Source organism: Protopterus annectens, chromosome 9.part0 (assembly GCF_019279795.1).
Source record: "Protopterus annectens isolate FY-2018-M chromosome 9.part0, PAN1.0, whole genome shotgun sequence".
NCBI lineage: Eukaryota > Metazoa > Chordata > Ceratodontiformes > Protopteridae > Protopterus > Protopterus annectens.
This window is the reverse complement of record NC_056743.1, coordinates 818,259,559-818,287,365: the sequence shown is the minus strand read 5'-3', so window position 1 is coordinate 818,287,365 and position 27,807 is coordinate 818,259,559. Positions and strand designations below refer to the sequence as shown.

Below are 27,807 nucleotides of genomic sequence, written 5' to 3'. Positions count from 1 at the left end.
AAGGTGGTCTAATCAATAATGCTTGGAGTTCAGAGACCTGCCTAGCTGAAGTTATGGCTACCAAGAATACTTTCTTCCATGACAAGAATTTAATGCTACACGTAACTGCGGGCTTAAAGGGAGTTGAAGTGAGCTTCTGTAGTACAAAATTGAGATCCCACGGCATGACCGGATCAAAGACTGGAGGTCGGAGTACCAATGTCCTCTTAGAAAAGCCCTACAAAGCCTATGAGCCACAATGTTGGGTTCATTAGCAACGTGAAAGGTAGAAATCTATGCCAATTGTACTTTAATGGTTGCTGCAGCTGAACCCTGACTGAATAGTTGAGAAAGAAATTACAATATTGCCGAAATAGGAGCTGTATAAGGATCAACATGTCTCTCTCAGGCCCAAACAGAACATCGCTTCCACTTACTAGAATAAATCTTCCTGGTAGAAGGCTTGTGGGAAGATGACAGAATATGGACCACTTCCGGGGAAAATCATGAAGCCTGACTAAGGATGTAACTGGGGCATCCAAGCTGAAAACTTGAGGGTCTGGATGGAGGGATGAAACTGTCCTGACATACGAGTCAGCAAATCTGGAGCTCGGTCCAGAATCCAGGGCTTGTCCATTAGACAGGGTTGAAGGAAGGGAAACCAAATCTGACGAGGCGAGTGTGGGGCAATAAGGATCATTTTGCTTCCCAATTACTACGCTTTCTGAATGACCTTTGATATGAGAGGTAACGGTGGAAAGGCGTAGAGAAGACTGGAGGGCCAATCGTGAGCCAGAGCATCCATGGGTGTCTCCCCCTCTGGGGGGATAAGGGTGAAGTAGCTGCTGCATTTGGCATTGAGGGGGCTGGCAAATAGATTGCAGCAAGGCTGACCCCGTCTGTGGAATATCTCTTCCGCAACATAATTGTTCAGGGACCACTCGTGAGACATTAGGATACGTCTTGCTCAGCTTGCCGGCAATCACGTTGGACTTCCCCGGTATGTGCGCTGCAACTAGAAAGTATTGGGAAGACACTGCCCACTGCCAAACTCAAAGTGCCTCTCTGCAAAGGGGGTATGATTTGGTTCTTCCCTGTTTGTTCAGGTACCATACCAGTGACATGTTGTCTAAGTGGACTGCAATTATCCCTAGAGGGAGAAAGCTCTAAAGTGCTTGTAATGCTAATAGCACTGCTCTCATCTTCCAGGACACTGATGATCCTGCCACATGCCTTTGACAGTACTGACAAGATAATGCCCACCCCATCCGATCTGGGAGGCATCCGTGGTCACCGTGGCAAATGGAGAAGATGGAACAAAAGGCTTGCCCAAGTTGAGATTGCTGGCCTGATGCCACCAGTGTAGATCCCGCTTGCATATATCCATAATCAGAATAGAATGGGAGAGTGGAAGATGCTGTAGTGACCATTGGGCGAAAAGCAGCCACTGAAGAACCCTCATGTGTAGTCTGGCAAGGGGAACCAACATGATCGTGGCAGCCATGGTCCCTAATAACTTTAGGACCACTTTTGCTTTGACCCTCCTCAATGGTAGTAAGGCGCAGATCTGCTATTGTAAAGTCTGAATTCTCTCTTCTGGCAAGAAGGCCCTCATGAGAACTGTATCGAGCTCGGCGCTGATAAAAGTGACACGCTGCGAGGGCAACAAGGCAGATTTTTTCCAGTTTAGAGTAATTCCTAACCTTTGGCACAGTGTAATGGTGGCGTCCCTGGTCTATAACAGTAGATGTCTGGTGGTGACAGAAAGGAGCCAGTCATCCAGGTACGGAAACACATGGAATCCCTGACATCTCAAGTGAGCCGTTACCACTGCCATGCATTTGGTGAACACCCTGGGGGCTGTGGTGAGACCAAAGGGCAGAGCGCGAAATTGAAAATGACTGGCTCCCAGCCGAAAGCGTAGATGACTTCTCGACACTCTGTCCATCTTGATATGGTATTAAGCATCTTTGAGATCGATGAAGCACATCCACACATCTTTCCCTAACAGAGGGAGTATTGACTGTAAGGTGACAATGTGGAACTTGAACTTTTGTACATGAAGGTTCAATCGGCGGAGATCCAAGATGGGTCTCAGGTCCCCTGTTCTTTTCAGCACCAAAAAGAATCTGGAGTAAGTCCCTAATCCTACTTGGCCTGCGGGGACAGGCTGGATGGCTCCCTTCGAAAGCAACTTTTTTATTTCTAAAGTTGCGAAATTCCTGTGACTGGGCGGAACATCTGGGATTATCTTGGTTGGTGGGGGAGGAGAAGAGAGGGGAATATGATAACCTCTGGAAATTATCTTTAATACCCACTCGTCTTGGGTGATGCCTTGCCAGGCTTCTGGGTATAAAGAAATGCGACCCCCGACCGGCTCCAGAGCAGCACAGTCGGGCCTCCCTTCAGGAGCGCTGGTAGGGAGAGCCACGAAAGGAATCACGGTCCCCCTGGTTACGCGGGCCTCCTCTGCCTCTAGGGCGGCATCTACATGAATTTCCACCCCCTCCCCTGCCTCCGGAGGGGGAATCACTTTGTGCGCCCTGAAAAAAAACTCTGCGACTTTCTGAACCACATTTTCCCATGCTTCTGGCCCTTGGGGTAAGGTCTAGAAGGCATGTAAAAATGGACTCCCACGGCAGACAGGGTTTTTCCTTCCTGTTCACACCTAGTGAGTGTTGTTCACCTTGGTTCCGAACAACGATGAACCATCAAAGGAAGCGTTGGTGAACGTAGACTTGAAAGCCTCTGCGAAATTGCACAGGCGCATCCAGGAGTGTCTGCTGAGAGACACTCCGGAACCCTCTGCCCCACTCGCTCCGTCAGCTGCGTATGAGATCAGCCTAATGGAGGAGTTGGTAAGGGAACTTAGGGTAGACATCTGTGCACTGACCTGTGCCACGGCATCAGAAATGTTACCCTGTAGGGAATCAGCTAGCTCTTTAAGGAGATCTCTCTGGAGACTTGTAAAATGCGTCAAGTAGTTCAGCGACCGCAGAGTAAAGCCCACTGAGGCAAAGACACGCTTCCCATACCTGTCCATAGCCCGGGACTCCTTGTTAGGCGGATGGACAGTAGACGAAGTTTCAGCAAGTTCCTTCTTGGTGGCAACCATGGCATCTACTGGAATGCCTTTAGTTATATATTCCTGGTCAGAGGGGCCGGACAAAAACTTATTGGGTCTCCTAGGGACCGGCTCCACAGTGTCAAGTGTTTCCCATACCTTTCGACAGACAAGATCTAGTAGCTCATCAAAAGGGGGAGAAACCCAAGAGGCAGAGGGTTGAAACCCAAAAGCCTTCAGGAACACAGACTCATCAGAAGGGGATTTGGAGGGCCAGCCGCCTCTCTGCTTCAAGATTTCTAGGACATGTGAAAAAGAGATATCTTCAGAAGACGACTTGACGGACCCCTCTGACTCCTCGAGGTCAGTGTCCGACACGAGAGACTCATCTGGGGAGTCAGGGTGTTTCCTCAATCTCTTTCTGGTGGGCTCCTCAGGCAAAAACTCTGCTGAGACGTCAGAAAGTTGGGGACCACTAATGGAGGTATACTGCGGCTTAGGGTCTCCGCTGCCCAAGGATAGAGCATGATCTGAAACTGACACCAGTGCTGGAGGGGGCAGAGTATCAGTGCCACAGGATGCAGCTGACTACCTGGCCAGCACGCTACTCATAACCTCGAAGGCTGATTCCACCAGCTCTGAAGGCAGACTAACTGTAGAGGAACCAGTAGTAGCCCTCGGTGCCGAGGAGATGAGGTCCTAAGCAAATGTCGGGTCCAAGCTCACTAGAGCCGAAGCACCGAGAGGAAGGCTCAGAACAGATGAACAATCCGATCCCTCCCCCTCAGGTGCGACTGGAGAACTGTGGACCCTTGACCCCGTGGAAGAGCCAACGGGGTCAGAACAGAAATTGGAACCGAGAGGCCAGGCGAAGCTAGTGGAACCAACCTAACGGCATCCGACGGAACAGACAACTCTGGCTCCAAAGGCAGAGAAAGGTTCGGAGGAGGAACAACAAAGGATGAAGAGGCCATAGGCTCCGGAGCTGACTGGGTCGACGCTGAAATCAATTTGGCCAACACAGATAACGAGCAGTTTCTTCACCACCTTATCAACGTCCTCATCGGAAAGGGTCCTGGAAGACCTGGAGGATAATGTAGGAGATCTGAATCTCCCTACAGAAGGGGACTTGCATGAAGGAGAAACCAGTCGAATAACTGGAGACGGTTCGGAGGAGGAACAACAAAGGATGAAGAGGCCATAGGCTCCGGAGCTGACTGGGTCGACGCTGAAATCAATTTGGCCAACACAGATAACGAGCAGTTTCTTCACCACCTTATCAACATCCTCATCGGAAAGGGTCCTGGAAGACCTGGAGGATAATGTAGGAGATCTGAATCTCCCTACAGAAGGGGACTTGCATGAAGGAGAAACCAGTCGAATAACTGGAGACCGGCTCTGAACCAAAATATCCGTAACCAGCTCCGAAAGGCTGGGAGCCGATACGGACTTATTCAAGAGATACTTTGTCGGCACCGAGGGCAATGGAACCGAAGGAGAAGCTGTTCTAGCAGCTTTCTTTGGCTGCTCCGAAGAAACAGACTGAGCCGGACAGTGCTTCTTAGAAGTCTTTGTCCTTTTCAGCTGGAGAGGATAATGCACTGGAAGACTTAGCCAAGTCTTCCTCGAAGGAGTGTTTAAGCAGTCCTTTCAAAATGAGCTTGTTCTTCCTCTCCTGCAGCACACAGGAACTGAAGGAATGACAAAACAAGCAGGACTCTTGGAGGTGAATAGCCCCCAAGCAGTACACGCAGAGTGCCCATCAGTTAAAGACATTTTATTGTTGCATTCAACACACTTTTTAAATCCCAAAGGCCTGTGTTCCTTAGAATCCTTGGACATGCTGAAAGGAACAAAGTAATACGTACACACACTAGACCCAACTAACCCCGCACGAGAAACAGAGCCTCTAACTAAAATGGCCTAGAAACCGGCAGGAAAGACAACAGGGAGGACTAGGTCCTCTAACTTAAATGGGCCTAGCCCGGGGAAACAAAGGCAGGATAGCACCACTAGCCAGACACAACACTAATGCTAACAGAATGGAGCACCAAACCAAAGACCACACAGAAACAATGTGGAGGACTAGGTCCTCTAACGGGCCTAGCCCGTGGGGAAAGAAATGAATGGGATACCAAAATGGCCAACGACAAGGCCACAAAAAACAGCAAGAGAAACAAAGGCAGTAAAACACCACTACCACACACAGAGCTATGAAAATAGCTTTTTTGAGCAAGAAATCAACAGTTTATAAAATTTTATAGAGTATACTTAGCTACGGCCAAAAGTGAGACCACGTCTGAGCGTAACGAGCGGCAAACGAGATCTGGGGAATATACCTGTTGCATGATGGGATACCTCAGCCACAAGCCAATTGAAGACTTCGAACAAGAGTATGGCCGAGTTGAAGCTGAGGTTCGGCTCCGAACCCACGGTTAAGAATGAAGGTGAGACTGGACTACATAACATCTGTTTAGTCTGGTGGTCTTACAATGTAGGCTTCTGTATCTCCTGCCTGTGGAGAGGTGAGTCTACAGACCACTGACAGGATGTGTTGGAGCGCTGGAAATCTTTTTGGCCCTGTCAATGGACCAGCATTTGTGTAGATCTTCCAGAAGTGTAAGGGAAGTGCCAATGATTCTTTCTGCCGACCTTAAAACTTTCTTGAGAGTCTTCCTATCCTGATTGTTACAGCTCCCATACCAGACTGTAATGCTGTTGGTCAGGACACTTTCAATAGTGCCCCTATAAAAGGTCTGAAGTATGGAGCTTGGTAATTTTGCCTTCCCAAGTTTCCTTAGAAAGTGCAAGCATTGCTGATCTTTTCTGAATACATGGACTGACCAGGATAAGTCTTCCGTGATATGAACACTCAAGAACATTGTACTCTTAACCCTTTCCACTGTCATCCCTTTCATCACTAGAGGTTTGTGTGGTACTTGAGATTTTCTGAAATCAGCAATCACCTCCTCTGTCCTGCTGAAATTCAGTGCTAGACTGTTGTCACAACAGACCAGTAAGTTGATCAGTCTCGTTCCTATAGGCCTCCTTCTCTCAATCTTTGACCAGGCCTATAACAGTATCATCCATGAATTTGATGATCCTATTAGTCTCATGTCTGGTCATGCAGTCATGTCAGCAGAGTGAAAAGGAGGGGGCTTAAGACACACCTCTGCAATACTCCTGTGTTCAGGATGTCATTCCGGAGCTGTTGTCTCACACACAAATCTTTTGAGGCCTAATTAATTTACTGCATTAGTTGATGGGAAAGTCAGACTGGGCAGAAGCCCTTTTCAACAAAGGCCCGGGGATAAAAGATCCAGAAATGTAGAAAGTATAAAATAAGAGTACAACTCAGTTAATCAGAGAGAAACGCTGTACAGTATTACACAGGAGATTCAGATGCACATACAACCGCAATATAAATTAATAGAAAAACATACAATCAAATAGGTAGCACAGATGTTTAGAGAGGGAAAAAAAATAATAAAACATAAAAAGAGTATAACATTACATGAAATATTCTGAAAAATCAAAGGCTCCATTACATAGGATATGAAGCATGCCAATGTGCAGTAGAATTCTAATGTATAATCTTAGATAGGAGTATCACAATAACACAGCCAAGTATGCATAAGACATTCTCTTAAGTTCAGTTTTTAAGGAATTTAGGTTTTCAATTTGACTTTGTGACAGTGGAAGCGAGTCCCATTTCCTAGGGACACAGAAGATACAGTAGCACCAGCTGAATTTTTAGATATGGAAAGCAGCAGTATGTCCCCAGGAAAAAAAAATCTCTTAGAGGTGTTATGACTGATTCAGAGCTCGGACATTGTTGCAATTTACCGAGTAGCTTGTGGGGAATCAGTAGTTGTGTGCAAGTGTATTTGAGAGCTCTAGCAAGTTACGGTCTTGAGTGCTGAGCAGTGGAGTGCCCTACTGAGCAAATTTGTGGCAAACTTAGCAACTTTGTTATATCATTAAGGTTTAAGGATAACTGTGGAGGATGAGGTGATCAGAAGTGGGAAGGCATACAGTAGGGCTAGGAGTAGATAGGCTGAGGCAATGCTTTTCCTGTCTATATCTGAGAGGAAAGGTTTAGCTTGGTAGAGCCCAACAAGTTTTCAGTGTGATTTTTTTTCCCAGTAATGTGACTGTCAAATTTCAACTGGTTATCTACAGTTCCTCCAAGCAGTTTGTTACCTGTTCAATTTTTGTATTATGCTTAGAGGTTAGAAAGAATAGTTCTTTTTAGGTGTTGTACTGTTTTAGAGTAAATAATGCAAGTTTTGTTTTCTTTGAAATGAGAAGAGTTGGAAGTTTTCAGCCATGTTTATATCAAAGTAAAACATGGTTGCATTGTTGTTGGACAGTAGAGATCTTTAGCTGTACATGTAACTGCAGTCATCAGCACACTGGATCACTGTCACGTGCACTGATTTAGTATGAAAGTAATGTACAAACAGGTTGAACAGGAAGGGGTCTATGACTGAACCTTGGGGCACAACAAGGGATATAAGTAGGAAGGAACAGGCATTGCCCCACTTAACAGCCTGTTGCCATCTCTTAAGTAGCTGTAGAATGAGTCTGTGATGCTCAATGTTGACAGTTTGAGTAAGAGTTTTTGGTGTCTGACAGCATCAAAAGCTTTGACAAGTCCAGGAAGAGGGTGGAAAACAAGGCTATCAGAGCTCAAAATTTGGTTAACTGTATTTATAAAATGGAGTATAGCTGTAGTGGTGTTATGATGGGATTTGAAAATGCACAGATTTTGACAGAAGAGACTGTGCTGCAGAATGAATTTAAGAACTGTATGAAATTAGATTAATTTTAAAGTTTCTTCTTGTGCTCACATTCTGGTTCAGAACTTGATACCATCCTAAGTGTGACTTCTGGTACTGCACAATTCTCTTCTGACATTTTGACAGATATCACCCCCAAAAAACTTATTTATTTAGACAATATCTCAAAGCACCACCACATTCATTATTCTTGCAGCTTTGGATGTGGTTTCAGTGATTGGAAGTTATGAGCCATACTGGTCATACTATCATAAAGTACAACCCATATCTCTCAACCTGGAAACATCAAAAATCTGGACAAAGGCCCACAAAAAGTAGGTACAACTGGCCAAAACATGGGACACTGTAACAAAATGTGCATACATAATCATGTAACCCCATCCACTCCAGTGGAATTGTGGGATTTGTGGGATACCAATGTGAAAATTGAAGTCACTAAATAATAATAATGGTAGACAATGGTAGACTGACATATGAATTTCAGACTTCATATCCCTCAGATAATACAACAAAACCTGTTATTCCAACAACTGAGTTTACAGGAGCAATATTTAAAATCTGTCCCCATTTTTGGGCCGTTGTCCTGCCATTACTTTTGGCTTTGTCTCGATTTCTTGCTCTGAGAGATTGAGAGGTATGCAAACAGTCACCATCCAAATGGCTCACCAACTGCAGTGTGTACTCCCTGAGCAGGCTTCAGCAAATTGCAAATATTGCCTGCTTTATTTATGTAGATGTGATGCAAATTTTTCCTTCAGGATACCTGTGCTTCAGACACTTTGTTGTTAATGTGGTTCACTAGACACTGTTTGCAGCTCCACTCCAGTAATAATTCATCATTTGGCACAACAGTGCTGCAGGATCTAGCTTTCTGAGTGTTGCCTCAATCCTCTGGGGTTCCCCAATATGTTTGCTTGTACTGCCAGGCACTCTTTCCAGCTGTCACCCACTGCACAAGGGGTCCACACACACTAATCTTTTGGGATCCTCTGTAGTGTTATTTACTGGTCTACTTTAGGTCGATGAAAGCTCAAAATGTTGAGCACTCACATGAACAGAAATGCAGGAACTCTATTTTTTTTTTGGATCACAGTACAGTGAAGATCAGAATATTTGTCCTTTCCTCACTGTAGTGCAATCTTGGAGTTGGAATATATATTTAGCGGGGGGTGCAGCCCCCTACAATAGCAATTTAGATTTCCTGCATTTCCGCTCATGTGAGCGTTCGTCATTTTGAACTTTCGCCTATTTAATATAGACCTGTATTCACTACCCTCTCTCCTTCCTTTATCATTGAATGGCCCATTCACCAAATGTGGATGCTGTATAGTAAATGCAACTTTTATAATTTTGTACTCTGGTGTCATATTCTTGTCTTGCAGGTGTAGCTGTCTTCCATTAAAGCAGAACTGGAGAGTGTGGGCTATTGGGTGTGCCCACCTAACCTGGTGCACTGATGCCACAGGGTTTCATTAGAAAAATGTACATATCCCTTTGAAAAACTATGCCAGGAGAGGTCTCACAGGAGGGAAATGCTAGCTGTTGCCTACTGCCGAGGGTCCTCTCAAAGGAAGTGTGCCTACTGAAAGGTGTATATGACTAGGCATCTTATGGTCCCAGTAATCAACTGAATAGTATGTTCCTATGTTCATGTGTTCCTTTGTCAGCTGGTGATGCGAGTACTTTTAAAAACTGCTATATACTCAAGACCAGCTGCTATCCACAGTGACTCATCCTTCCCAAGATGCAAGCAATGTTACCCTTGGCCATAATGATAATTTCATGGTCAGACTACAGCTTTTAAACGTTATCCAATAGCTAGGCATATGTTTGTTTTCTATTTTTATAAAACAGAAAGTTATATTTTAACATCCTAATTACGTTTAACAAACATACTGTGTCTCATTCCTGTTGATCAACTTGTACAGACTATGCAGTTTACCAGGAGATATTGTTGGTATTGTTGTACCACCCACCCCCGGATGCGCAGTAGGAAGGCCTGCCCAAATCCTACCCATCACCTACCACCCAGTGACTTGTATGAGTAATGAATGAATATTCACTGTGATGTCTTCATCGGCCTCATGATTAATCATCAGGTATTCACATTAGCTCAGGGGAAGTAGGTTCTACTGTAAAACAATGCTGTCAAGTTATCACTCACGTGCAAAATATAGAAATAAAGCAACCGGATGCTTCTTTTCAATAATTACTCATCTTTACACTTATTCTTCTGTTCAAAATCTGAACAATGGTGAGACAAATAATTTTGCATGCATCAGTGACCATACATGAAAACTGTACTTTTGTTGAGCCACATGTATTAATAGAAATTTCCACACATGCAGCATGGAATTTAGTTTTGCAGAGATTTTGCAGCTTCAACCCTGGTAAACATTTCAAACTTATGCAATGCCTGAGATGCCTGAACAGCAGTCAGCAACTCAAACTTTTCATTTAGTCATGAAGTGGTAAGGGAACATGCAATAACTTTTTATCGGTTGAAAAAAGGAAAAAAGAACCACAAATTGTTTACAAACTTTGTTGAGGCTTCAAAGTAATCACTTATAGCTTGTTTAAATTCAATACTTTACCGAAGATGAGCGCTTTTGCCCTTAAGTGGCTTTCATCAGCTCTACCATAGTAAAGAAAGCTGATATGATCTTAAACATCCATTATTTATTTGCATTGTCATTTCAGCATATGCATTTCTTTTTGGAGCCCAAAATACTCTCAAGTTGCATATTGCAGAAAAACATTACTGGACTGCATGGCTGTGCTGACAGACTGACTTACTGCCTGATGTGATATTCAGAAAAGATAAGTGTTTATTCTCATTTTTCATCTACACTTTTTATTTAATATCTCTGCAAGCTATACAACTGCTTTTTACTGTTCTTTTGTTGTGAAATAGGGCTAATATCCGTTAGTGTTGACCTCAGTTTGTAGTGAAATCCTTTGTCTAGAGGCCCATCTGCTTACTTAGTGAGAGAAAGTGAACAGAAATGAATTTGTCTGGGCAGGGCATTCCTGCAACTGTATTGTCTGGATAATAGGTCTGTTTCTGCCTTCAGTGCCTTAAACCAGATATACCTGTTACTCAAGCTGTGCTGAAAGACTGGCTTACTGCCTCCTGTGATATTCAGAAAAGATAAGTGTTTATTCTCATTTTTTGTCTGCACTTTTGATTTAATCTCTCTGCAATCTGTACAACTGGTTTTCCTACCCACCCTCTTCTTGTGGTGGTCTTATGTCTTGGTGGCTTTCAGTTGTCTGCCTCTGGTATAAAGTTGATACTGGACCCCCCCCCGACTTATTACATCAGCTCATTCTACTGTTAATAGTGAGAACCCCTTTAACTTCTGCATATTGAATTATCTTCATTAACTTCTGCCTCTTCACTTTCTACAAAAAAAAAAAAAAAAAAAGTTTCCTACCTCTCTGAACTAGTGTAGCCCAGAAGCAGATTTGCTGTATCCAGGATTTTTTTGTAAGCTTCAGAGCGGTGCTCTTCATTTTTTCCCTTAGATCTGCTAGTTCTCATCTCTCCTGCACTTTTATTAGCTTATTAGTCTAGCACCTTAAACTATTCCCAGTGCCAGAAAGTCTGCTCTTCAATTTTTCCCTTAGAACTAACTGGTTTCTCAGTAGTAGCACTAAAATCTGACTCTCTCTGACTAGCATTTGCTCTAAAACCTGCTGGAAAGCATTAAGAAGCCTTAAACTGATACAAGCACTCTTCTCCTCATTAATAAGGAGAAATTAATCGTAGGCACTAAACAGCCTATAATTGCAAAGTACCTTGCCAAGGTAAGGGAAAACAGCTCTTGGACTTTACAAAAGAAAATCCGAACCAGGAATGTCCAAGGGTCAGCTTCCGGTGACTTCTCCTGTCCACCTGGTGAATCTGGGCATACTGGGGCAATGCAGCAATTGCCTCATGTACATAGACAACATTCTCTTCCTACCACCCAACACTACAACCTGCGAGAGATGCACCTACATAGCCAAACTGGAAGCAAAGCTCTCTCCAGCCAAGATTGTGCTAGACAGTCAAGAGGAGAATGTTAACACCTGCACTACACCTCAAGCAACACATAGCCCTTCAAAACTCATGGCACCAACATCCACACATAGTAGCACTAAACCCACTTATATGGAGGCCCTTAACATTAACCTTGCCCAAGCAACAAGGACCTCCGAAGCTGAAACGCAAACAAACACTAATCACAACCAAAGTGACACAGCTCAAAGCACCAGTGTGCCACCAAACAGCCCCTAAGGCAAGACAACGTACCCAACACTTCAGTCACAGGTGACTCTACAGTCAGGCACACTGATGTCTCACTCACCAGGCTGAACAAGGAGGAAATTACAGTCATCTGCCTGTTGGGTGCCAGGATCCGACACATACCGCATGCACTAAGTCATTCCACAAGTACAAATACGACTGTCATTGTCCATGTTGGAGTGAATGACTTGAGACGTACCTCCCTGGTCTACATGAAAAGAGACAAAGAAGAGCTCTCGGATCATGTGGCCCAGGCAGGTATGACCCTAACCATGAGCAGTATCCTGCCTTCGCTCAGAATGATACCACAGTATAAGGACAAAATGATTGACTTCAACAATTGGCCAAGTTTCTGGTGTCATTCAAAGGGGATCCAATATCTGTTGGCCTGGGACGACATGATCGACAAGGCACAACGCTTTGCCAGAGATGGTCTGCACCTGTCGCCCTTGGGATTCAGGTTACTGGCTGAGGTTCTTGCCACCCCTATAGTGCCTTTTTTAGGCAAGGCTCAAAGAACAAAACCACCACCGTAACAAGATATAAGCATGCAAAACCTGAAGGTAATGCTACTCAATGCTAGAAGTGTAAACCTCAAAATACACTCTCTCGATGCACTCCTAAAAATGGAGAACATTGATATCTGTGCAGTAACTGAGACCTGGTTCAAGGCTCCAGAGAGCAATCCTGCAATACCAGGCTACAACTCTTGCCACACCTTTTGGCCACCAAACCAGGACTGAAGCACTACAGGTGGAGGAGTGTCCATATTCACACCTCCAGGCTAGTTGCCCAACACAATACATCTGAAATTCTACAGGTGGAACTAACACTAGGTAAGACTGCAATCCAAACTGTAGCTTGCTACAGATCCCCCACCATGCCCCAAGATTCTCACTACACCTTTCTAAACATACTAGATAATATTAGGATACAATCAAACACCCTAATACTGGGTGATTTCAACTAGCCTGCCATTAATTGGGAAAACTACTCTGGTACCAACACCTTTGCCCAACGGTTCTTGGAATTCATAAATTCCAATGCCCTGGACAGACTAATCCATAGTCCCACCTGGGGCTCAAATATCCTGGACCTGGTCATTACCAACATGGGAGATCGATGCTCCACACCAGTGGTCACACCCTCGTTGGTCAGGTCTGACCATAACCTAATCACCCTTGACGTCCACATCCCACTCCTAGTAAGGAAACATCCATAAAAAACTACTCCAAAGCCAACTTCATGCTACTCAAGTCAGAAGTGACAAACTTCATGACACCCATGCAGACGGGAACTGAAAGTTCAACCACTGAATCCTACACTAAGGCACTGTACAAGCACATCCACTCGCGCATGAATCATGCCATTCCAAGCAGAACCAAGACGGCCTCCTCCAAAAAAAGGAACCCAATCTGGTGGTCCCCTGCCATAAACAAACTATACAAAGAGAAGAAAAACTGTTGCAGAAAAGAGGAAAATCCCAGGATGCAAAAAACTCCCTTACCAGCCTCAGTAAGAAGCTGAGATCCCTCAAAATCCACCAAAGCTAGTTGCGAAAATAAAATTGCCAAAGATTCCAAGGACAACCACAAGGCATTCTATAGTTATGTCAAGAATCTAAATGACAATGCTCAGATCTGCTCTGAGCTACAACAGAATGGCATAAAATATATTGATTCAAAGGATACTGCCAATATCCTGGCAAATCGATTCAGTGCTAACTTCGCCCCCCTCTCACCCACCCCCCCCAACTGGCAATCTCAATACAAAAAGATTGCCAAATTCCAGTACTCACGGCCACACAGGTAAAAAATGTACTCTCCAAAGCTAAGAATACAGCACTCATGGGACCAGACGACATCCCAGGCTGTGTACTACATGTACTACAAAATTAACTAGCACCTCACCTAAGTGTCATGTTTAATCATAGCCTCACCTAAGGCTTCGTGTCCAATGAGTGGCGCACAGCTACAGTTATCCCACTCCACAAGAAGGGATCCACCTTGGATCCCAGGAACTATCGTCCCATCAGTCTGACAAGTTTGATCCGCAAAGCCATGGAACGCATTATCATGGAACTTATAAACAAAGACACTGGCAACCTTCAAACAATAGACCCCACCCAGTTTGGTTTCATAAAAGACCGATCTTGTCTCCTCAACCTGACTGACTTCTTCAAATCAGTCTCCAGAGCAGTGGACGAGGGTAAGGCAGTCCACACAACCTATCTGGACCTTGCCAAGGCCTTCAACACCATCCCTCACTCTGGAATCATAGATAAACTTACTAAGCTGGGCATTAATCCCTACGCCACTCGATGGGTTGCCAACTGGCTTACTGACAGAACCCACACTGTGAAAGTAGCTGACTCAAAATCCAACTCCAGACAAGTAACAAGCAGAGTAACTCAGGGTTCAGTCCTGGGACCCCTGGATTGGCATCTACTTCTCTGAAGTACAGGCCAGCACTAAGGGACTCTGGCTACCAAAGTTTGCAGATGACTGCAAACTGGGAGCCATTAATGAATCCCCAAATGATGTGGTTATTCTACAAAAGGGCCTTACAGAAACAGATGCTTGGTGCCAGAGCCATGGACTCAAGCTCAATGCCAAGATATGTATAGTTATCCCCTTAAGGAAAAAACATGTACCCTTGAATAACCACATAAGTGGCAGTACACTAAACACCAAAAGTGTGATAAGGGACTTAGGGACACAGGTGGACAGCGGTCTCACCTTTGATAACCACATAGCCACAAACGGTCAGGAAATCCTATGTGGCAAACCGCATCACTAAGGGCTTTTCATCCAGAAAAAAGGAGGTCATTGTTTCACTGTACTCATCCCTCATTAGACCCATTATAGAGTACAAGGCCCTGTTTGGTATGTATCTCAAGACATCTGCAACAATTGGAAAGGCCACAGAAATACCTCACTAAAAGAATCACAGGCCTAAAAGCAGATGCCCTATGCTGACCGTCTAAAAAAAACTCCAGCTATACTCTGTCGCATATCGCCTACTCAGAGGCAATCTCTGCTTAACATACAAGGCCATGTCAAACCCAGTGCTGGTGGACATGCTACACTTAAAGAAATCCCAATCCCTCAGAGCTACGCTCTAGGGATCTAAACCTGGTCATCACAATGAACAAAACATGCTGGAGGGATAGGTTCCTGACCCAGAGACTCCCCATACTCTGGAACAGACTGCCCATACATGTCAATCTGAGCGCCTCTTTGGCCCTCTTCAAAAGGGACCTTGACAATTGGATGGGAGATGGGAAATTCACCCCGGGGATGACATCAGTTGCACTGCTAGAGAGGGGACCAGAGAAGTAAATATTCTGGGAAGAAGAGAGTGAATTGTTATGGCTAGGCTTGTACAGGCCCTAGGGCCGAAAGCCTACTACCAACCTATGAGTAAAAGTAAAGCAGGGTAAGACCAGTGTTACTGATGTCTCTGTCTTTAAATTCCGGCTACACCTCCTCCTCCATTCTGTATAACCCATCCCCCTTTCTTGTTTTTAATTTAGTCAAGAGGACAGTTTGGTTTCCATCATTTTGAGATGGAACAGCACTATTCACCATGAATAGGTTTTACTGACACATTTATTATACTTTACAGTATGTGAAAAGTACAGTTGTGTTACACTTACCATAAATGTAGATGTTAACAGTGTATTCACTGTTGCAGTCTTAACAAATGGGTTATCTGGCTCCCAGTAGCCCTCAGTTGGGTTGATTACAAAAGCCCAAAGAAAAAACGGGGGAGGAACCAACAGCATCAAGGGTTGGAGATAATGCCCTGCAACACCGCAGTGGCAAACCCTGCCCTGGCTCTGGAAAACAGGGGCAAATTATAATGCTTTGTGAAAGTGTGAACAGAAGACCATGTGGCACCCCTTAGAAAGGCTGCAGAAGTGGAAGCCGTTCTAGTAAAGTGGGTTCTAACTCCTTGAGGTGGAGCTTTGCCATGAAAGGAATAACAAAAGGTAATGCAATGTGCAATCGATTTAGAAATGGTTTGCTTAGAAATAGCCTTGCCCTGGGCTCCAGGGACAAAACTGACCAATAACTGTGCAGATTTCCGAAGGTCCTTAGTCCTTGTCCGGGTAAAACCTGAGCTGTCTGTGCACATCAAGAGAATGTAGGATTCCTTTCACCTCTATTGCGAGGATTAGGAAAGAAGGTAGGAAGGTATATGCAATAATTAAGAGTCAGGCTGGAAACTACCTTAGGCATAAAGGAGAGACGCTGTCTGCATGGAAAATAAGAAAATGCTCCACAGCCAAAGCTTGCAGCTCCGAAACCCTCCTTGCTGAAGTTATAGCCAAGAGGAAGTCAGTCTTCCAAGAGAGAAACTTTAAATCTGTAGAGGCAACTGGCTCAAAAGGAGGAAGAGTGAGTTTCTCTAGAACAAAATTAAGATCCCAGGCTGGAGTAGATGCTCTTCTGGGAGGCTTTAAATTGCAAGCACCTCTGAGAAGCATTTTCATCAGGGGATGAGAGAAAACAGGCTGTTCATGAGAACAATGAGCAGAGATGGCTGAAGCATGGATCTTGAGAGGAAAATGAAAGACCACCCTGCAGCAAATCAGGCAGGTGATCCAGGATCAGAGGAAGACTAGGTTGAGAAGCAGACTCCCCTCTAGGCTGCTAGACAGGGGTCCAGGGAAGTAAATAGTGTGGGAAGAAATAAATAGCTAGGGAATTATTATGGCTAGGCTTCTATAGGCCCTAGGGTCGATAGCCTAGTACCAACCTATGAACCTATGAGAACCTTTCCAATTTGCCAGCATAGTATTTCCTAGTACTAGGCCTCCTGGCGTCCCTCAGCACATCAACCACCTGTTGGGAATGGGAGGAAGAAAGGGAAGGAGTCATACAATGAGCTATGCTGCCAAATAATGAGACTGAAGATGAGGATGTAGAATGTTTCCCCTTTCCTAAACTGGCTTCAGAGGAAGATGCCAAGGAGGAAGATGGGAGAGACTGTGAAGCAGCAGATACCAATGCTGTCTGGGCCAGTCCGGAGCTATGAGAATAGTCCTTGGACATTCGTCCCTGATCTTCACTAATACTCTGGGAAGAGGACGGAAGGAGTACACAGATAACGTCCAAGGGAAGGACAGAGCATCCACTTTCCAGGCTCTGCTGTACTGCTGTCTGGTGCAAAAGAGAGGTAGCAGATGTTTGTCTGGGTTGGAGAAGAGATCCACCCGAGGAGTGCCCCAACGTTGAATGATGCTGTAAAAGACTGCTCTGTTCAGCTGCCACTCATGAGGATCCAGAGTTTATCTGCTCAACTGGTCTGCCAAAACATTGAGCCTTCCTGGAAGAAACTGACCTAGGAGTTGCAGGTCCAGGGATACTGCCATGGGCCAAAGATTCATGCTTTGCCTGCACAGGGGGGTAAGAGCGAGTCCCTCCCTGCTTGTTGATGTACCACATAACCGTGGTGTCTGTCTTGACAAGCAGGGTCCCTGGAGAAAGAAGATGCTTGAAAGCTAGTAAGGCCTGCTGAACTGCAATCAACTCTCTTAGATTTATGTGCAGGTGCATCTGCTGGGCTTTCAAACAACCCTGTATGCATCTGCCATCCAGGTGTGCTCCCCAGGCGTAGTCCGATGCGTCTGTAGTCAGAACTCGAGTTGTAAGAGGTGTCTGAAAAGGCATGCCTTTGTTTTGTAGGCAGGCTGTTGCCCACCATAGAAACTCTGCCTGCAGAGATGGAAGCAGAGGAAACATCATATCCAGGGGGTCCTCTGTGTGTAGACACCAAATATTCTTGAGGTACCATTGCAATTTCCTCATATGCAGTCTTGCATATGGAATCCTGAGAACACAAGATGCCATGAATCCCAGAGCTTGCAGGTATTTCTTTGTAGGGAGCTGGGACAGGCTTGCCAAGTCCTTGAAGGAAACTGAAAGAGCTGTCTGCTTTTCCTGGGCGATATACATCATTTGGGCAGCTGTGTTCAGACTCGCATGTTCTCCTTGGATGGTACCATTTTTGATTTTTCCACATTGAGTGTGTAACCCAGGAAAGAGAGAAGAGTCTTTACAAATTCCAGATCCTTTAATAGCTGTTCCTGAGAACTTGCTTGAATCAGACAGTCGTCCAAGTATGGGTAAATCTGAATTTTCTTCTGCCTGCAAAAAACAATGACTAGGCCAGGCACTTTGTGAAGACTCTGGGAGCAGTAGATAAGCCAAAGGGCAGCGCAAAGAATTGGTAATGTTGCTCGCCCACTCTGAAACCAAGGTACTGCCTGCAAATTTCCCTGACAGGAATGTACAGATAAGCCTCTGAGAGCCAAGGTTACCGGCCAGGAATCCTTTTCTAGCAGTGGTAGCAACTGATGCAGAGTGAGCATTTTGAACTTGGGAATTACTAGGAGAGAGTTCAGAATGGGAAGATCCAGGACAGGATGCCAGGTGCCTTCCTTTTTTGGAACTAGGAAAAGCCTGGAATAAAAGCCCTGGCCTACTTGCTGAGAGGAATTGATTCTATTGCTCCCAAATGACAGACAATTTGTTTTTCTACTTCTGCCCTTTGGTTTGGAGGAACGCCTGGGAATTCCTTGGGAGCTGGAAAGGTGCAGAAAGAAAACTTGTGCCCTAGGGACACCGTTCTGAGCACCCATTTGTCGTCTGCGATAGTGGCCCAGACATCTGCATAAAGAGCCAACCTTCCCCTTAAAGGACTCTCCCGGCAAGCAAGAACAGGCAGAAGCTGTAAGAAGTCATTGAGAGTGTTTTGACTGAGATGCAGGCTTGGAGCTTCCCGCTTTAGAAGTGGAAGCCTGCCAACGCCTAGACCTTTGAGAGGTAGCCTCCTGCCCCCTAGAAGATTTGTAACCTCTATTCCTGGAATGGTTCTGTCTGCTGGTATTAGGAAAAGTCCAACTCTTGGAAGGGTATTTCCTGCTAAATTGAGGAGGCTGAACTTGAATAAAATCCTTAAAAGTTTGCATTGACTTGGCCTTATCCTCTATCTTCTTTAGTACCCCCCTCTGCTTTGCTGCCAAAAAGACCATCTTTATGCAAAGATGCATCCAAAAGCTTAGCCTTGACAGGTTCTGGAAGAGGCTGTTCTCTGAGCCAAGTGTGCCTTCTAATAACAAATCCAATAGCTATAGCCCTGCTGGAGGCCTCAAGGATGTCAAAACCACAATGCAAAGAATGCTTACTGACCAGACTGACAGATTTCAGGAAATCCTGCATGTCTTTACTCTCTGCCAAAAGAGGTACAGTTGCTATCCTAGACTTAATAGCCTCCAAGGTGGGCTGCTGGTACTTCAGCATATGAAATAGACAACTGGTAGCCCTAATAGCTAGGGTGGGCAGAGGTATACACCTTCTTGCCCCACCTATCTAGGTTCCTAGACTCCCTGTCAGAAGGAACAGTATTCCTGGTAACAGTGGCCTTAACTCCTTTACGGACCTGAGAAATAACCTCTGGATCCACCAACAGATTCCTGAAAAGAAACAGATGAGAATCAGGGACACTGTAGTACCTGTCAGGTTTCCTGGGAGCAGGAGGAGCCAAATTTAGAGACAAGGAATTTTCCAGAAAAACAATCAACTTCCAACACAGGGGGAATAGCAAGAGGCTTATGCCGAGGTAAATCCAGAAACTCCCTAATCCGTTTCTTGAATTCGGGATAATCCTGACTTTCCCATTTAAAATGCTCTCTGAGGATATTTAAAGTATCACCAAAAGAGAAATCCTCCAGAAGAGAGGCTGAAGGAATGGACTCCTCTGCATCGGAATCCTCAAAAGGAGAAAAAGCCTGAGAAAATTCCTCTCCATCAGCAGAAATGCTGGAAGAATCAGAACATGAACAAGACAAAACCTCAGGAGAAACATCCGTACTCCTTTTAGAAGGAGGAGGCTGAGAACCCCTAATAAGAGTCAACAAATCATTAGCCATTTTAACCATTTGGGATTGAGGGGAAGAGAAGTTGGAGCTTGTCTTTTTACAGGCTTACAAATGGAAGATTTAGCTGCAAACCTGAAGGACTCGGGAGGCCTAGCAACCATCGAAGTTGCAGCAGAGGTTGAAAAAAAGAGTTTGCTGTCAGAACGCAAAGCAGAGGCCTCGGACACCGGAGTCAACTTAGCGGCTCCAGCAGAAGAGGCGACCGGCGACAGGTCGGAAGGCAAAATGGAGGCAGAAAGCCTAAGGCACTCGGACTCCATCAAGAACTGCAGTTGTACATCTGTGGACTGCAAAGGCGTCTCACTGGCTACTGCCCGACTGACTACCAATTTAACCTCATTCGAGGACTTAGCTTTCTGAGGCCTGTCGCGGTCCTTATCCTTGTTTCTTCGGAACATCCGAAGCCTGAAGACTGGCGGACGCCATACCAACGAACTTGAGCCAAACTCCAAAATGCCTAGCCAAAATCTTAGCCCAACGGATAGTACACGGATTAAAGGAGACAGAGAGATCACACTTGGGAACATCGTGGTCAAGGCCTAAACAAATAATGCAATAGGAGTGAAAATCTCCACGGGGAATCTGCTTTCCACAGGTAAGGCAATTATTAACTTTTTCTGACATTCGTTATGACAAGAAAAAAGGATCCCCAATGGAGTACTTAGCTGTAGTAGACTTTAACTCTTGTAGTCGGAAACCAGCAAAGGTAAACTGCCGACCGGCACTCGTGCATGAAAAGCTTCTGCTTCGGGCTCCGCGGCAAGGAAGACTGAGGAAGTGACATTGGCTGCCTCCTTTTGTATCAGATGCCATGATATCCTTTACAACAGACGGCAACAGACGTCATTTTTACTTACCTTCGGTATTCTGGCCGACTGAGGGCTACCGGGAGCCGGATAACCCATTTGTTAGGACTGCAACAGTGAAACATTATGAACATCATTTGAGGACTGCCTGCATGCGTGTTTTGTCTTCCAGTCTTACACAGGTGTTCTGAACTGCTGTGTGAAACAGTAAGCGTCAGTCTCCTTGCGGGTAGGTTCATGTCTTAGGGGGCAAAGAAACTAAGGAGATCAAAAGGGAGAGGAGATTGGGACCTTTTTGACCCATCTGAAAAAGGCTAGCCACTTGAGAATGGAGATAAATTATCTTATTTCAACTTATTTTGGCCAGTTTTCTCAGTTAACAGTTTGTGACATTTTAAAAACTCCATCCCCTCTCTGTAAGTGCCTTGTTATCCGTAACTATCATACTCAAGTCTGAATCACCTTGCTATGGCTTGTTGCAGAACTTTGCCTAATAGTTGGGTGCCCTTTAGAGGTACAGTTGTAGAAATTGTTTCTTTTGTTGTACAAGATGGACATGTGAAATACAGATTAGCAAAATACACATCTTAGTCTTCAGTGCTCTATCTGCCACACGGTGCTGTTCTGGCAGATAGGGTGTGGAGTGGAGAGCAGGACTGCAGCTTTTCTGATGCTGCACAACCTGTGTCTACGCTAGAGGTAGTGATCATCTTTGCACCTTTTATCAAGATGGCAGTCTGGGCATTATTGTATGCATGACTGGAGTCAAACTCCGTTTTCATCTCAAACCTTCGGTAATCTGCTGCAAACCACTCATACAGGCAGGCATTTAACATTCATCACCTGAGGATTAGTCCTTGTCATTTAGCAACAACAGCCAATAGACATCTTGCCCCAATGAAACCAGACCAACAACAGGTTCTAACTGAGTGAAGCCTCTACTTCCAACTACTGCTGAGAAAACACTTGCAAAGCTGCATTTTATGGTTTCTGTTTCAAAAACACAATACCATCATCTCAGTTTGCTATATTTAGCCCAAACGCTTTACAGGCAGTCACTGGAAATCACGTGAAAGGGTCTAATTTTACCCATCTATTCTTGCAGAAACAGTCGCATCCTACAAGTTTAGAGTATACAGACGAGAACTTTTTAACATGTTTAATACAAAATAATGGACGAACTTTAGAAAGTGTTATGAGTTTAAACTGACCAAACTTTTAAATCAACTGTAATCATTGCACTAACTCATGTTTTGACAACATATCTTGCGTTACCTGGAAAAGCAAAAGTCATACTCCTAACTTTAAACACCGAGCGTGTACTCCTAACTTTAAACACCGAGCGTGGAATCAATTTTACAGAAAATGGTGGGGGACATTATTTTATTGGACTGGCTAATTCAAATTACTGTTCAATACTCTGCCCTGCATTTTCTTTCTTTTCTACAAATGAAGTTTGATTACTAATATGTCAGAAAATAAAGGTATTTTTTCAGCTTTGTCAAACCATCGCTGACAGCCATAAGACCTCTTTGGGGAAATGGAGTGGGATCCAAGAACTGTACTGTGTGTCCCTCACAGCTATAATGATGGTGTTTCTGCCCGGAGTTCTGTCAGTGAGTAGCGCATCAATAAACTTAAAAGTGAGTCTGGAGTGGCTGATTTAAGATGAAGTAGTTTTTATCTTACGTGACATGAGTACACACCACTGTTAAACAGGGACCATATTGTGCCATAAAGTTTTATTTTATTTTTAATACCATCATGCAACTATCGCTAAATGGCATTGGAACTTAATTCTAGTCTTGTTGGAAAGGAAGCTCATGAGATGTGGCGAAAAAAAAACAAAGGAAACTACAATACGCTGATTCTGCCTCAGTGGCAATGAAAATTTGAAAAATCGGGATTTGAAGGGGCCACTCAGGAGTTTGTGGCATCCCATTATCCAGTTTTAAAAATAAAATGCTTGGAACATCAGTCATACAAAATTCAGACCTTTACTAAAAAAACAGCTGAAGGTTAAGGTAGGTCAGCCCCCTTTACAGGCACTTCGCCACTTATACTGGAACTGCAGTGCAGTAGTGCTTTTGAATATTTCTATACAACAGTTTTACTCTTAAAAAGGTACTAGTAAATGTTGCCACATGACTTTACTTAGCTATGTGAATAATCCAAGCACATGGAAAGTACATTCGCTAGTGACAGTAGAATGGTGAAATCTTAAACTGAAAATTTCTTAGTAGTAGAAGCTCTTTATGACAGTCATCTCACTAAATTAAGAGGATGAAGTTAAACTTTCATTCTGTCTCCCTTTTTTTCAGCCTTCTACTTTCTTGCACATCACGGGTAGTTATTAGGCATGCAGTCCAGACGACCATTGAGGAGCTTAGTCCAATTTCCCAACTGCCCCAAAGCACTGCCTAGCTAAGTGACTTCCTAAAGGTCACAAAAAGTGGGTAAATGAAGGCTGAGGGAATCAAACCCTGTACCACAGACGGGGAGCAGTTTGTTAGTAGCTCATAGCCTTAGTCCTATGGGTTTAAAAGTCAGTCAGTTTACAAAATTTGCTTTTAAAATTCCTCTATGTTGCTTTAACCTCCACTTTCTTAGATTCTTCTATTTTTCTTCTGTAAAACAAAGATTTGTTCAAAGCTTTAAATTTAAGAGTTTTGTTAAATTCAGAGGCAGTGCTTATAACTGCATTACACACTGCAAAACACAAATATGGTACTCTGGCTGCAGTCAGACAATACTTAACTCCTTGACAAACTACATAAACATACCCCAAAGTTCTGCAGCATCTGTATTAGTTTATTCAGTGGGGTGAACCGGGCACAGACCCACTGCACAAGTGGGAATCTCCTACACAAAAAATTAGTTTCAATTTTGGTTTTCTTGCTGCAACCAAATAGTATTTGCTTTACCAGCCAAAACACTAACTCATATCCCCAAAATAACTTGAACGTTGGTATTCAGGGGCTGTCTTTTGTCATGACAAATTATAACCTTAAGTGAGGAGGACATTTTCCACAAATGTTGATATTTCCTCATACATTTATGGACTAAAAGTTAACAAAATAAAATGAAAACAGCCCTGAGAATAGCGATTCTCAAACTATGAGAATATGTGGATAACTCATTCTGTAATGTGCACATACACAGCAAAGTTGTATGAAAAGAAAGGACACTAACCCTATGCAGGGGGAACACTGATTAAAAAAAGAAGTCAAAGCCTGGCAGTGAGCAAAAGCCCCAAAATGTTATAGTGCCACAAGCATCTTCCCTGAACAGAGTTAAACAATGCAGTATTTTACAACCTTTGACACATTCCATTATGGTTAGTGTTTGAAATAATTAACATTAATAAAAAAATGCACATACTGTACAAATGAACCAAATGTAGAACTGAAAGCTGAAGAGGATAACACAGCCAACTGGGGTGAGATGCAACACTCCTACATTTAAGATATTGTACGCATGCTTCTAGAGAAGCATTACAAATCAGATTTGATAAACCACTGTAATCCAAATTCCTACCTTATCACAGGAACATCTACAAGACTTTGCAGATTTGTAGTTTTTGTAGGCTGCAATGCAATGCCATGTATATTCTCCTCCTGTACCACTGTATTTGATGGCAGCTCTTTACCAGTTTCCTGTAAAGCCAAACATTTTACTGTACATTGTGATAACTCATACAGATGTGAAAACAATCTAAAGCATTAAAACAATTAACAAATCAAGGCACACAAATAAGCCGAAATGAGAAATTTCTTTACTCAGACACTAGACTCCTTAGCTCACTCTCTCCTCCTTCCCTCCCTTCTCTATGCAGCCCCTATTCTCACGTCCATTCACTCCCATATTTAGCTAAACTCCAACACACCTGGCACAAAGTAGCCAGATTTTCCACTAACTCACCACACAACTCACACCACTACTTAGAATTCCCCCAACAACTACAAATGTCTCAATTTCAAATCAAACACACTGTTCTATATAAACCTACTTCCTTGTTGCTCTCTCTCTCTCCTCCCTGGTATCCCATTACACACCCCAAACCACACTCTCCCAACATCGAATCAACAACTCCTTGACATATATAAACCCAACAAATGCTGTGGAAAACTACTTTACAAATGCAGTATAGCCCAAGCCTGGAATAAACTCCCCTCACATATAAGAACCATTCCCCACCATAAGCACTTCAAAAAAGAGCTTGGACTAAATTTACTTAAACTCTTGCCCCTGTCAGGACCCTACCTAACCCTCCACATCTTGTTCACCCCCCCCCCAAGCCAGTAAACTCATTTTAGCTAGATTACATGACAGAGGCATGGGGTATGTTTCATTATTGTTCACCTGCTTGCAGAAATAAAAAAATGCTGACATCAACAATGACCTTATCTGATTTCTCATATTTCTGAGCATTTAATTACCTCTTAATTGTACTAGTACTACCTTTGTACTGCGTTTGATTACCTGTTAACTATATCAAAATTTTGTTTGTATTTGTAAAATCTCTGAAGCTTTTCTCCTCGGGTCTCTAATGAAAATGGGCCTCTGGCTCACTTGGACTAACCCGGTAAACAAATGTCAAAAAACTAAGGGGTAGGAAAAACCTAGAAACGAGATCACCTGCAAATAAATAAAACATGCACTTTCCAATCTTCTAATTTCTACTGCTGCCTGACAATATGACCCCTTAGTCAGTATCTGTTAAATTACATACAAACGAATTTTAGGGAAGAGACACTAAAGGAACACATACAAAAATGGAAAAATTACAGAAATGTAACAAAGGGATTTGTTGACAAACTGGCAAATACTGATTTTACACATTTAGGGATTACCCCGTCTGATCATCCACAGAACATGGAGAACAAAAAGATAAATCAAGAACTGGCATGAAGATGCAAACTATAAATATAAAAAACCTAAATCGTATGCAAGGTAGATAAGGGCTAATATATCAGAAAAACAAAATGACATCAGTTTTCCACTAAAATCAGTAGTGCACATGGTCAGACACTGCAAAGTACACAGACTTGCTCAACTAATCTGCATTTTATTCCATACGTCCAATTTTAACATCCACATTAATTAAGGCATGCACAGAGTTGAAAAAATTACAGTTGTGTAAGACCTTACAGTAGATGTCCTACTTTCCACTGTTGCAGTACTCTTCACTCGTGTGATACCCTGGCAAGCACAGCCTAACATTTGGGCAGCATACCAAAGCTTTTAAACCTTCCAAGCACTGTATGTCGGATCGGTCTTACATGCAGGGCATAAAGTACATATGTGATGTGCAAACGCCCAATTTTCAATGCTCCATAAGAACCAGAGCAACCCAAGGAAAGCAACGACATGTACATCCAGGAAGGGAAGGACCAAAGGATGCAAGAAAGACCCCCCTCAGCCAGGAGGAAAGCAACAGAAAGGGTGGGGGTGGGGTCAGAATACCGCAAAAGTGAAAAGTAGGAAGAACTGTACTAAGTCTTTCCTCATCACTGTCACAGTATTCTTCACTCTTGCGAAGTACAACAGCTAAATAAAAGTATGGGAGGAAGAAGCCACAGAACAGCCCTCCAAAAACCCATGATGGATGGCCCTGGTCAAACCGCCCTGTCCCTAGAAAGTGACATCCAACTTGTGAAGTTTGGTGAAAGTGTGAACAAAAGACCAAGTAACAGCTCCATCTTCAGCTTCCAATATGGAGCTAGTATCTAGATCCTTGAAAAAAGCACCAGAAGAGACTACTAACCTGGTAGAATAAGCACAAACAGAAGAAAAATGCTTGCCATGAAAATAACAAAAAGAAATAACCTTAGAAATCCAGGAGATTGTTTATTTAGATACCACCAAACAATTTCCTGGTATGAAATGAAACAAAAAGCTAGTCAGACTTCCTGATATGTTTTGTCTTGTTTAAGTACTACCTGAGCAGTCTGTAAATCCAAGATGTGAAGAACCCTATTCACTAGGATTCTTTGTAGAAAGGGAAAAAGAAGGAAGATGAATGGACTGATTCAGGGACAAATCATTAACCACCTTGGACATAAAAGGATTGGTATGAAGAGACACCCTGTTTTTGTGAAAAAACAAAAAAGGCAGAATTGCCATGAGTGCTTGAAGTTCTGAGAGCCTCTTGGCATTAGTAAGAGACTCTTCCAAGTACAATGTTGTAGTGAAGAGGAAACTGCAGGTTCAAAAGGGAAAAGTGCAAATTTCTCAAGAACAAAATTAAGATCCTATGAAGGCATAAAGCTTTCTTGGAGGCTAGATATGAAGGATGCCTTTCAGAGATTGTTTGACTTCAAAACTAGAAGCCAGAAGTGGATTCAAAGGCAGACAATGGAAACGGCTGACAAATGGACTTTAACAGATGAATACGCCAAGCCAGAATTTAGGAACTTTCACAAATGAGGGTGGATCATAGGAATACTCAGAGAAAAGTGGTCCACATTATGCTCGACACACAAAATAGAAAATCTCTTCCATTTAATTATACAGGATTTTCTAGTAGTAGATTTTCTGGCTACCTGTAAAACCCAAAGCATGTCCTCAGAAAATTGGCATCTAAAAGGAATAAGAAGTTATGTACCTACCAAAACGTTCCATGTTAGATCTCTTCATCTCGCCTTCTTTCTTGTTGTTTGGGATCGGAGCCAATCCACGGCTCCGACTCGGCCATCTTCAATAGCTTGAGAGCTGTTTACTGACTCGAGGTTACCCCTTATCCCATGATGCCAAGCGACAGCTACCCAGATCTCGTTTGAAATAGCTAATCCCAGACATATGAGAGAAACCGGTTATCAAAAAACTGGTTGTTCCATGCATCCTAAAATCTAGAATAGGTTAGGAAGACCTAGGCAGAAGAGTAACAATAAAGAATACTCAGCCAGTGAAGAAGG

General features: G+C 43.6%; 1 protein-coding gene across 1 annotated transcript in view; it reads right to left on the bottom strand.

Moving 5' to 3' along the window:
* The window catches only part of LARP4 (La ribonucleoprotein 4), a gene marked incomplete in the record, with an annotated part of 1,458,174 nt that overhangs the window by 227,670 nt on the left and 1,202,697 nt on the right, over positions 1–27,807 (bottom strand). Inside the window, 1 exon segment of the mRNA XM_044083476.1 lies at positions 24,428–24,546. Coding sequence (XP_043939411.1) covers positions 24,428–24,546 — 119 coding nt within the window.